This window comes from Trichosurus vulpecula, chromosome 1, assembly GCF_011100635.1.
Source record: "Trichosurus vulpecula isolate mTriVul1 chromosome 1, mTriVul1.pri, whole genome shotgun sequence".
Taxonomy (NCBI): Eukaryota; Metazoa; Chordata; class Mammalia; order Diprotodontia; family Phalangeridae; genus Trichosurus; species Trichosurus vulpecula.
The window spans coordinates 498479638-498491697 of NC_050573.1; the positions used below are offsets into that span (position 1 = coordinate 498479638).

Below are 12060 nucleotides of genomic sequence, written 5' to 3' on the forward strand. Positions count from 1 at the left end.
CTTTTTATCAGGCTCCATTGCTGGTTTCCATTAGTTTCTTTTCCCTTCTCTCTTGGAACCTTGTGAGGAGTTGAGCTTGCTTGGTTTTGGGTGCTGGTAGTTGGGTCACGTGAAGCTCAACTTGGTAGGACAGTCTGTGTTCTGAACATGGTTTACTTCTTAAAGTTTGTTTATTTGTTGGGCCTACTTTAATGAAAACCATTTTATTTTGTATTCCCCTGACCTGGAAAGGCCTTGAATTTTAGGAAGAACATCAGGAGAAATAAGTGTTGTGAATCTTTTTTTTTTTTTTACCTATTTTAAACAGGAGGGAATAATTTGTCCTCAGATGGTAGAGTTGGGCTAAATGATATTCAAGGTCATAGAATCACAGAATTTATGGGTTAGATGGCATCTCAGCAGCCAATCTAGTCCAACCAGTACAGAAAAGGAGTCTCCGCTTGTACCCATCCCACCTCTGCTTGAAGACCTCCAAGGAAGGAGCCTCCACCCCCAGAGGCACATCTGGATCCACATCTGGACAGTTTGAATCCTTAGGGCTTCCTCCTGACATTCAGCCTGAAGCAGCCTTTCCGAAGTTCCTACCCTTTGCTCTTGGTTCTGCTTTCTGGGGCCAAACAGAAGGAGTTTAATCTCTCTCACCCAGAATGCCTCCAAATACTGTACAAATATAGCTATTGTGTCTGTCTTTCCTCTCCTCCCCTCCAGTCTTTCCTCCTGGCTAAACATGCCAGGTTTCTTCGGTTGGATCCTTATATGTCACAGACTCAGACCCCTTCATCATCTTACTTGTCCTCCTCTAGACACTCTCTGGCCTATTGTCCTTAAACTGTGATGTCCAGGACTAAATCCAGTCCTCCAGATGAGGTCTCACAAGAGCAGAGTGCGGTGGGACCTCCCTTTCTCGTTCTAAAACTCCGTGACTTCTCTTATTCCATTTAGAAGAAACTATAACTCTGTGTTTTAAATTTAGGATCCTGAAGCTACTGTTTGTATGTGATCTTCAGCTTATAGCTTCTTTTCTCTGTACCTCATTTTACCCTTCTGTGAAATGGTCTGAGATAAGGGGCAGTAGGTCGTATGTTCTAACATGGAAATTAAGCCAGATATTAAATCTGAAGAGGACTTTGTCAGTTCATTGAAGCTGGTCCTTCATCCATTTATTCAATAATTCATTCAGAAATATTTGAGCATCTGCTTTGTGTTCTTCTTCATTATCCCTTTTCCACACAGTGCCCATCCTCTTAACCCCTTCCTGCCCTCGAACTTTCTCTTTTGTATCCACATGAAACAACAGCATTGGGCACACAGTCACCAGACAAACCTAGGGTTGGACACCCTGGGTGATGTTTCTGCCATCTGTGTCTTCAGACTGGGATAGTCTTGGATTTAAACCTTTCCCCCATTTTGACCTTTTCTGCATTTGTAGTTTCATCTTGGAATAACCCCTGTAGATGAGAAGTGGATGCTGTCACTGAGGCTCTGGGGGTGAATTTGAGGGGAGCATGGGTTGCTTTAAGTCAAAGAAGTAACCCTCATGATGGAAATCTCAGCCATGATAGCAGGTACATTTCAGTGTATTTTACGTCTCATCATGGTTTAATTTCACTTTAAGCCAAATACCTTCAAGAGTCAAGCTATGTCCCCTGAAGTCATAGATTTTGAGTTGGAAAGGACCTTAAGAAATTATCCAAAAGATTTGGTTTCAAAAAATTATTCTGTGACTCTCCCTCCACCTCCTACCACTGCCTTTTTCCCCACTTTGAGAATTGGACACTAGATTTCTCACGGGGAAGATCAAAGAATGATTTCCTCTGTTTGCTTTGAGTTTGCCACCTGTTTCTTCTTCCCTTCTTTGTCTCTTAACTGGTAGACTGGTGGGTGCTCAGGATGCCACATGGTTGCGTCAAGGGAATTTTCTTGCCATTTTCTTAATGGGATTGTGCTATGGGTTCCTTCCACTCCCTAGGTTCCTGCTTCCTCTCTCTTCTTTTAAAAGGACCTGAGCATAGGAATCCATTTTTAATAGCATACAGCTAGAGTTGGGGCCACCTGGCCGACCGCTCTCCCCACTTTCCTCTTACTGGGTTTACTCTTTTATGATTATTAATGCATTTGGATAGTGTTACTTGTCTTTCCTGAGAACAGAAGTCAAAGGGGTTTGGCAGATTGTTTTCTCTGGTAATCCAATCATCCCCTGGACACTCAGCTATTGTGTGTTGAAAATAACAAAAAGAAAGTGAGATAGCATTAAAGTCTAGGCGCTTCAATTACATGCTTTCTGCCCAGGTTCCATTCTCTAACAGTATCACCCTGTTTTTCTGAAATTTTCCCTTTGGGGTTGTGTGTGTGAATTGAAGTGACTTGCCCAAGGTCACACAGCTAGTAAATGTCAAGTGTCTGAAGTTGGATTTGAACTCTGGTCTTCCTGACTCCAGGGCTGATGCTCTATTCACTGAGCCACCTAGCTGCCCCCTCACTTTGAAGTTCTTAAAGACAGAATGCAGAAGCTTGCTTCAATAGGGGGATTTTCAAATCTCTGCCCTGAGGAAAGACACCTTCTATCAGGCTAGGAACGAGAACAGGGACTTTTGGAAGCTGGTTGAAATCAGCGGGATATAGATATTGTTGACTTGGAGATGTCCACCATGACCCAGGATAGCATGAGTAATAGAGGCATGAAGTTTAAAAGCCTCTTTTTAGCCAGCAGGATTAACCCCTTTTACTCCCTGGCTATTCGATTTGACCGTCTCTTGATTGAATGGAGTACAAGGACAACTCTACACACCTCTCCCCTCTGCAACCCGCCCCCCCCCCAAAAAAAATGATAAAAGAGAACCAAGCCTAGGAATGAGAGTCAGGAGACCTTTGTTCTAGTCTTAGCTTTGCTACTAATGAACTGTATGACCCTGAGTAATATCCTTCCTGGATCTAAGTTTTGTTTTTAAAAATGAAAAGATTGGACTCGATCTTTAAGGATCCTTCAGCTCTGTCTCTGATTTGTATGTAGACCTTTAAATCACCTCCTCTCCTTCACAGCTTCACCTCTACAGGAAAGGTTCTCCCCCTCTACAATCTAGGTCCATGGATAGATTTCAGGGGGTCTGAAGTTGGATTGGGGGGGAAAGAAAAGATCTTTATTTGCAGTCATCTGTAACTGAAATTTAGCATTTCTGATAATTATTTTTAACTAGCATTTATATAGGTTTGCAGAGTGCTTTTATAAATATCATTTCACTTTATCCTCATAATAACCCTGTGAGGTCATACAACTAGTAAGGGTATGAGGCCCTAGAGACCACCTCACAGCAAAGTTGAGAGAACTATCTCCCATCTAGCTTACAAGACCTTTGAAGACGACTCACCCAGTTTCCTGAGTGTATGCAGAGGTATTGGTAGGCATATTCAGCTTAGGCCCTTTGTAGAACATCAGACCCCTTCACTTGTGATTGTCTAACCAATACATCAAGCACTGAATTTAGAATCAAGGGACCTGGGTTCAAACCTTGACTGTACCTTCCTTTCTGTGTCACTTAAGCAAGACACTTAACCTATGTGGGCCTCAGTTTCCCTATTTGTAAAAGGAGCTGGTTGGCTTAGATAATCTCTGAGGCTCTATGTCCTGTGGTCCTATCATTCTGTTCCTGCAGTAAAAAAAAAAAAAAAAAAAAAAAACTTTGAGAAAAATTTTACCAACATCTTCTATCCTTGTGAAGGAAGGAACCCACAAGAAAGGTTTATATAGGTTGCATAGAATGTTGTCTTCTCTTCTTTCCCCATAAATGCTTTTCTCTTGCCTCCTCTGTTTTGGGGTTCAGTTCTAGAAAAGAAACCAGGAATTGCCAGTCCCATCCTGACCCATTGAATAGTCACTATTTGGAAGAGAGATTAGGCTTATTCTCCGTGGCCCTAGAGAGGCGCTCTAGGAGAAGTAGATGGAAGGTGCAGGGTTGCAGATTGTTGTTCAATGTAAAGAGAAACATGATTGGAGTTTCTTTTGGAAAGCTCACTGACCAAGAGAGTGACCCGGGTTCCAATCTCCCTCTATAACTTAGTAGCCATGTGATCGCTTTCAGGACTCTTAACTTCTCCAAACTTCGGTTTCCTCATCTGTAAAAGGAAAAAAAAACAGCCAGTGCCCTTACTTCACAGGCCTGTTAGAAGGATTAAATGAGATTATATGATGGGCCCTGCAAACCTTCCATGCCCCTTGTTATTTCTTCATCATCTGTTAGAACCACCCAAAAGTGGAATCCGCTGCCCTAAATCCATGGCTGGAAGCCTTGGGGCGGAGGCTAGAAGACCTTTCAACAAGGCTGTTGTAGACAAGATTGCTGATTCGTGCTGGGTTTGGACCCAGTGACCTCTGGGGTCCCTTCGCACACTACAATTATATATGTCTACACACCATTCCTCAAGCATCTACTTTTTGCCAGACACCACGCTAAACTCTGCAGGAGATACAGAGACCTTTAAGATATGGTCTTGGGTGCTTGGTGTTGTTATACGTGTCTGGGATAGGATAAGTTGTTCTGAAAGCTCACTAGCTGTTGCCTTTGTTATCAAGTGATCCTGACTAAGGGCTCTCCACGTCCAGCCCAGATAGAAGCCTCAAGAAATGTGCCTTCTTTCCAGCATCAGGATCCCACATTCCTTTTTGGCTTTTTAAAGAGCAGTGGCTTCAGGACCTGGGTCCCCAGAGGCCCTGCTCTTCAGCATGAGATTGGAAGCTTCTTCCTGTCTCAGCTGGGGGGGTGGGGGGGGAAGGGGAGGGGGCTTGCCCTTCCCCCCCTGGCTTTGGGCCAGAGTCAGCTCTACTCTCAAGTCTTCTTTTAAATAAACTCTCAACTCCATTACTCAGTAAGTCTTCTTCCTGCCAAAGGAACCAACAGCCGTGGCTTCTGTTCTCAGGACAGAATGGGATCCTGGCTCCAGGGAGGGAGACAAGAAAATGCCTTCTATTTCCTTATTCATACTGTTCAGATTTGTCTAAACGAGCTCTTTGATCTCAACTGGTTGGGAGAAGTCCAGGCCAGGCCCTGTTCCAGGATCAGAGGAAGTTGGAGAATGGTTTCCGTTGAGGACAAAGTGACTAACTAAAAACTAGCTTTATTTATTTATTCATTTATTATCTGTGATTCTCCTTTAGCAAAGCATCTTCTCAGCACCTCATCCTTCTACGCTGGCCAGTCTGGGGCATTACTTTGTATTTCGTATTAAATCGTCTTTGTGCAGAAAGACAGGGGTGGTAGGTTGGATAGAGAACTGCTCTTGAAACCAGGAAGACCGAGGTTGAACTCTCACCTTTTACACATGTCTGTGACCAATGGGCAAGTCACTTAATCTCTCAGTGGTCTAGGCAGCTCTCTAACATGATAGCTTACAGAGAAGATGCTGACCTGCACACACAGGGAGGGAGGTTCCTCAGCCAGGAGTTTCTTATACCAATGAAATCACGGGTCCAATCTCTGTTCCTATCCTATATATACCTATCGTTTGCTCTCAGTACAATGGAAACTCCTTGACAGTAAGAATTGTTGGCTTTTTGGAGGTTTTTTGCTCCTCGTATCTATAATATCTAGCACAGTACCTTGTACTTTAGTAGGTGATTAATAAATGCATGTATATAATAAATTATACATGTAATAATAAATATAATAAATTAATAAATAAAAATAATAAATATAGTTGTATGTGTAAAATAAATAAATGCATGTGTAAGTTGAGAAAAGGCTGATGGATGTGGCCAGGACTTTATTATAAATGTTTACATGCAGATCTCTTTTCCAGCTAAACTGTATTTTGTATGATGCTTACCTGTATATGTGTCTTCTTCCCGTCTTGAGATTAAATTGCAGAAGGTAACAATTAGGTTAAATATACGGACTTGAGATGAGGAGAGTTCTAAAGATGGTGGGATGGTTTACTAGGAGCATCATGGAATCCTCATTTCCTAGAGATCTTTAAGAATAAAATTTTGCAGAAAGCAGAACCAGGAAAAGGATATACGCAACAGTTAGAGTAATACTTAGGGCAGCTAGGTGGCACAGTAGATAGAGCACTGGGCCTGGAGTCAGGAAGATCTGAGTTCAAATCCAGCCTCAGACACTTACTAGCTGTGTGACCCTGGGCAAGTCACTTAACCCTCTTTACCTCAGTTTCCTCATCTGTAAGATGAGCCAGAGAAGGAAATGGCAAACCGCTCCAGTATCTTTGCCAAGAAAACCCCAAAAGGGCTCACAAAGAATTGAACATGACTGAAACAATAAGAAAAAGTACTGTCAGTCATGATTGGTTTTACTTAACTGATTTGGTTTTCTATTATAAAAAAGGTACTGTGAGGCAAGGATTATTGGGAAGTGAAGATGGTATGAGATTAAAAAACCATTTTTTTAAGAAGGTTTAGGAAGAGTGACTGGCCACTGGTTGGTGGGTGGATAAAGAATAGACTGCGTCACCCCTAAGGATGCTTTCTGATCCTTTGATTGCATCTTCTCTGGCTGGTGGAGGCTGAGCAGACTCGGACCCACAAGGCATCGGCGCTTTCCTCCTAGACTCCCAGAGTCCGATCTGGAACATTCTCTGCACAGATTAGCTTATTTAGTGTCAGCGTTTTTCTTTCTTTTTGTGAAAGGCATTGGGGTGGTGGAGCTGACCCCTGATACCAAGGATTTCCTGTCTCTTGGGAAAGCAGCTGAATGACCGAGGATTGCAGCCCGAGATGGCCCTAAATGGCTCCAAAATGCTGCCATAGTCCTATGTACTTGCCAAGTCCTAGCTAGGAGGGAATTTTTATGGTTGTTATAAGCCCCTGAAATAAGGGTTAGCAATGGAAACACTGACGTGCCTTGAACTCCCAGGCCCCAAGGCTGCTTGGCTCAGGACTGGGGCCCCAGCGTGGGCTGCCTGTGGTCAGGTTTGCTTTTAAGCTAGCCGGAGGTGCTCCTTAGGCCTAGTCCTTTTAAGAACCTTTGGGAGCTAGATGGGGTCTATGGCCCAAGGAAGCCTCATACCTGCTATGGGCATCCCGCAGTCATTGCTTGTGATGTTCCCCCCTCTCCATCTTGGACTAGCACAGCTCTTTGCCCCCAGAGGCCTAGAAGAAAAATGGACCGTCTAAGCTGGTAGTTCTTGCCCAGGCTGTACTGCCAGGCAGGCCTTGGCAGGCCCAGGGTTGAAGAAACCCAGAGCTTCTCTGCTCAGTAGGCTGTAGATGTATGCCTGTTATGCCAGGCTTTGGAGGGGGGCTGGGAGCTTCCCAGGGTAGGATAGTCAGGGCTTGTTGGCATTATCGATATTCTAGTTACTGGCCTCCTCCCCCCATCCCCACCTTTAAGGTGGACAACTTACCGGTGGTCTCTTGTGGTCACCAGATCCCACCTACCCAACATTCCCCCCTTTAAACATTTTTCTATAATCCCAAAGGGAAGGCAGTGGCCTGTTTGCGAATATATCCTGGAGATATGTGAGTTACAATGGTAGGCTGAGAGCTTGATACCCCTTTCTTTGAACATTGAGAGAAGCCAGGAGAGGCTTACCTGTTGTCTCTGTTCCCTACAGGTGGTTGGAGATGCTCATCGTCTACCCTAGGACCAATAAACAGAACCAGAAGAAAAAACGGAAGGTAGAGCCCCCGACTCCTCAGGTGAGTAGGCCGCATCTGCTTGGTACGGGGAGGGTTGGAGGCACGGGTGCTGAGGAGAACTCAGGTCTCGAGCTCTTCATCTGTTCTGTGTTCTGGACCCCACCCCCACCCCCGCCTTGGCAATCTGAGAAAGCCTATGTACCCCTCCTGAGAATAATGGCGGGTTTTAAAAAATTCATAATTGAAGGAAATGCTACATTTCAGTTAGAGATAAATAAAAACAAAGATGTAATTCAGTATTTTTTCCCTCATTGTCGTTCGGTCCAAGCTTATGGACCTCCTGAAATCTACCCACGGACCCCAGCTTAAGAATCTCTGCTCTAAATGTTTACTTTTTCATAGGAGAGCCCTGGGGAACCATAAGAGGAGGCTTCTTTAGACAGTTCAGTCCTTAGGAGAGCCAGAGAAGTGGTGCTAATTGGGGCTTTTAGTCAGTGCAGGACAGTGTAGCATCTTCTTGCTGGGAGTTTAGGGGGAGGGGAGAAAAGCTCCCTAATGCCTTTTGGCCCTTACAGGTCATTTCCATCTATCCACCATAGAACTGACCGGGTGGCCTGAATTTGTCTAGTAAGAGGAGCTGGTGGGATGGGACTGTCATTCCTGGAACACTAGATGCAGGCTTCTTCCTGCTCCATAGCCTTCGATGGCCAATTTCACTTAGTCCACTGTGTCTCCCTTATAGCTTCGCTATGGGGGATTTGGGGAAGGTGGTGATGGTATGGATGCTCTTGGGGTGGGGGAGTGATAGGGAAGTTTGTAGCCAGCAAACGGGGTAGAAATGTTTGCCTGAGGCTCTCCGAATGAAAACTTGGGGTGAATGTGTGTCTGGCTCTTTCCCTCCGTTTCTGGAGAAGGCACTTTGGGGCTTTTTCTCTCCCCCAACCTCCAGCAAACTCCAAGAATGGGGTGAGGGCTGGGCTCATGGGGCTTGTGTGGCATGTTTGAGGAAAGGGGTAGGCTCCTTAAAAAGCAGCTCTGGGAGGAATTTGGCCGGCCTCCACTTTCCTCGCAGGAGATGCGATTGGAGATAACTGGATGGGACTGGGGGTGGGCTGGGAGAGAGAACTTCACAGAGCTCGGGGCCTAGTTAGAGTGTTGGGGGACTAGTACTGTGCCCTCTGGGGACCTGACCCAGCTCCGTGCTCTCTGACTATAAATGGTCAAAGCTGCCTGTGACTCACTCTCTCCTTCCCTCCCTCCTCCTAGGGGCTCCCACGTGGCCTGAGGGGGTGGGGGTGGGGGTGGGAATCCCACCAGCTCAGATTTCTTCTCTGTGGCTGCAGTCTGTCAGTGCTGGAGGACTAACCAAACTTTACATCTGTTTCCTCGTCTGTAAAATGGGGATAATGCTATCATCTACCTCACAGGGCCTTTGCGAGGATCAAATAAAACATGTAAAGTGCTTTGAAAACTGAAAGTGCTATGTAAATGTTGGCAATTATTATTAGGCTTAGCCTTCAAGATGTAGTCTGGAAGCAGCCCAGGGTACCTGGCATGGGTGCTTGCTCACGTCCTCTCCCTCCCTCTCTCTCTCCTTCCCTCCCTCCCTCCTTCTTTGTCTCTTTTTCTTTCTCCCTTTTTTCTTTCTCCTTCCTCTCTCTTTCTTCCTCCTTTCTTTCTCCCTCCTTTCTTTCTCTCTCTCTTCCCCTCCTCTTCTTTCTCTCTCTCATCTGTCTTTCTCCCACCCCTCTCTCTGTCTCTCTCCCTCTCTCCCCTGCTCTCTCGCTCTCTTCCCTCCCTCCCCCCACCCCATACATACTCCTGAGGCCAATTATTTCCCTTTTCTACTCAGCCTCATACACATTCTGTGCCTTCCCGCTGCCCTTTAAGGGTAGTAAGTCCCCAGAGGAGAAGCCCTGCCTTTCTTTCCCTCTGACCTTTCTCCGTTCCCCTGTTAGACCTTTCCTCCGACTGAAGCATAGAAGCAAGAAACCTGAGCCTGTAGTAGCTGCCTCTGGCCCATTCCTCTCATGCCGTCTAATCGTGTATTCCCTTCGTTTTTCCTTCTCTTCCCCATTTCGTGTCTTTTTCAGTTAGGGGTGTGTGTGTGTGTGTGTGTGTGTGTGTGTGCGTGCGTGCGCTCCAGCTGGAGTGCTCTCCACCTGGTACTTTACGATTCTTACACCTTATAATTATCATCTCATTGATCCTCACAGCATCTCTGGGAGGTCAGTAGCTCTTATGATCCCCCTTTTACAGATGAAGAAACTGAGACAGGTCAAGAGACTTGCCCAAGGTCATGCAGCTAGCAAGTGTCTGAGTCTGGATTTGATCTCAGGACTTCCTGACATTGGGCCAGGCACTCTAACTACCATGCCACCTAGCCACCTGATTCTTTACCTTCTTTAGGGATCAGATTTCTGTATCTCACTTCCTCATTCCTCACTGAGGATGGAGTAACCACAACTTTATTTTCTTTCATGGATTCTATAGGTTTGGGCCTTCCCCAGGCTGGTTTCTCTTTCCTGATCTGGGCTCATATCCACATGCTGCCTCTATCTCCTACTCTGTGTTTTGTTTATGAAACAACTATGAACAGTCTAGGGGGAAAGGAAGTGAATCTTTAGGGAATGGAGGTGATGTTTCTCCTTAAGTAGCATCGTGTGAATCTGGAGAAGAATAAAGTCCCATCGCCCTGGGCACCTCCACAGGCCCCCAGCCAGGAGACGGTCAGGACCTGAGCTTCCCCTGTATCGCAAGCAAGTGTTATAGGATGAGGGCTTGCTCTAGCGCTGTGCCGTTCGGTGGTTACCACTTTAAGAGAAAAGGCTGAGGCCGAGTTTCTGGATGCTGTGTGCGTGTATCCTGTCTCCTCACCCTCTTGAAGCCCAATCTGTGGTACTAACTTCTTAGGAGGGATAGAGTAGGAAGTTCGAGGTGTTCCTGGAAGAGTTCCTATCCTGCCTAGGGAACCATCTCAAACAGTAAAGGTATTCTAGGTTTCATTATCCCATTATGTAGAAGCTAAGGCAGCCAGGTTGAGGGATGGGGTCTCTGGACAGTGAACATGCTGATTTGGCACCTTTCCCGTGATTCAAAGTGGGGCTCCATGGAATGCTTGGGAGCAGAAGTTAAGCACATAGCCACTCCCCCCGCCCCAACCTCCTGCCATGTCCCTCCCCACCCCCTCCATCAAAGCTGCCGAGTTTTGAGAGGAAAAAAACCAGGCAGAATAACACAGTTTAGGGTTATATTGCATTACTATAGCAACAGCTTGGAAATGGTACAGGAGCTGAGCTCCTGAGCTCCAAATAAGGTAACTACTTGTAGAAAAGACAGATTCAACCCAGACCAGGGAATGTCTTCTTTCTCCCTACTCCTTTCCCCATTCTTGCCCAAGAATGGCCCGATTTGACCTCATAAGTTCGTTGGAGGGGTGGGGCAGACCCAGGGGAACAATCTAACCCAGTTTACCAAATCCAGTGGCTCCTAGATAGCAGTTTTCCTTTTCTTCCCTTAGGACCGCAGTGATTCCTGGGGGTCATAGCCATGGCTTGTCCCAATACCCTCACAATCATGTTGATGGTGCCAATGTCACTGAATTTTTGCAGGTGCTTGCTTTGCGGGTTTCCAGTCATAAGTGGGAGACTTATCTTTTAAAATTCTCATCTCCCCCCTGCATCTTAGGGACTGTGCAGTGATGAACATTCTGTGGAAGACCAGTCAGAAAGGTAGAGGACTGCAGGGAGCCCAACAGGCTGACTGAACTCGTTGTCTTTCTTTCCTTACCCCTCTTGATTCTGTAGGCACTCATCATTCTGGACACACATTCAGTACACTTGACGTCAAGGTCCTAGTGTGGAACTGTAAACTTAGGGGGCCAGAGCTCAGCATTACTAATCTGAGTTTCGTCAAGCACCAGATAGGGTGAGGCTAGGGCTTGACAGAGATGCCAACCAGGTTCCTATCTCTTCAGATTCTTGGGAATCCTTGCATAGCTTATGACTCTCTTTACAGGGAAAAGACTGATTCTGGGGCAAGTTCAATAGCAAACCATCAAGTCTTGTTTTGTGTCTTGTGCCAGAGGGAGGCTGGGCTGGTGGAGGGTGGTGAGGGGGATGGATTCAGAGAGAAACTAGATGTAGTCCCTGCTGTCAAGGAGTTTACCGTCTGTCTGGGCAAATAATACAGCAAAAATTAAGTAACAAGCGTTAAACACTATTACATGACCCTTCAGTATGAATATTTGCTGGATGAGTGATGGGGATATTAAATACTATAGGAATTGAAAGATTAGAGAGAGAGAGATGTCTATGAGTTGTGGGCAGTCAGAGAAAACTTCTTGAAATGGAATGGAGAGGGCACAGGGCTGAATTTAGTTCAGATAAATGTGGGCAGAGGGGCAGTGGCATGGGCAAAGTGGTTTCCGGAGTAAGCTGAGAGATGTCTGGGGATTAAAACCCCGGGAGCTACTT

At 45.8% G+C, this 12060-nt stretch overlaps 1 protein-coding gene across 3 annotated transcripts in view; it reads left to right on the plus strand.

The window, feature by feature from the left end:
- The window catches only part of LOC118832004 (myosin phosphatase Rho interacting protein), a 230906-nt gene that overhangs the window by 148116 nt on the left and 70730 nt on the right, over nucleotides 1-12060 (plus strand). For all 3 annotated transcript variants that reach the window (XM_036739487.1, XM_036739501.1, XM_036739493.1), the window contains exon 5: nucleotides 7561-7645. In XM_036739487.1, coding sequence (XP_036595382.1) covers nucleotides 7561-7645 — 85 coding nt within the window. The remainder of the gene's footprint in view (nucleotides 1-7560; nucleotides 7646-12060) is intronic.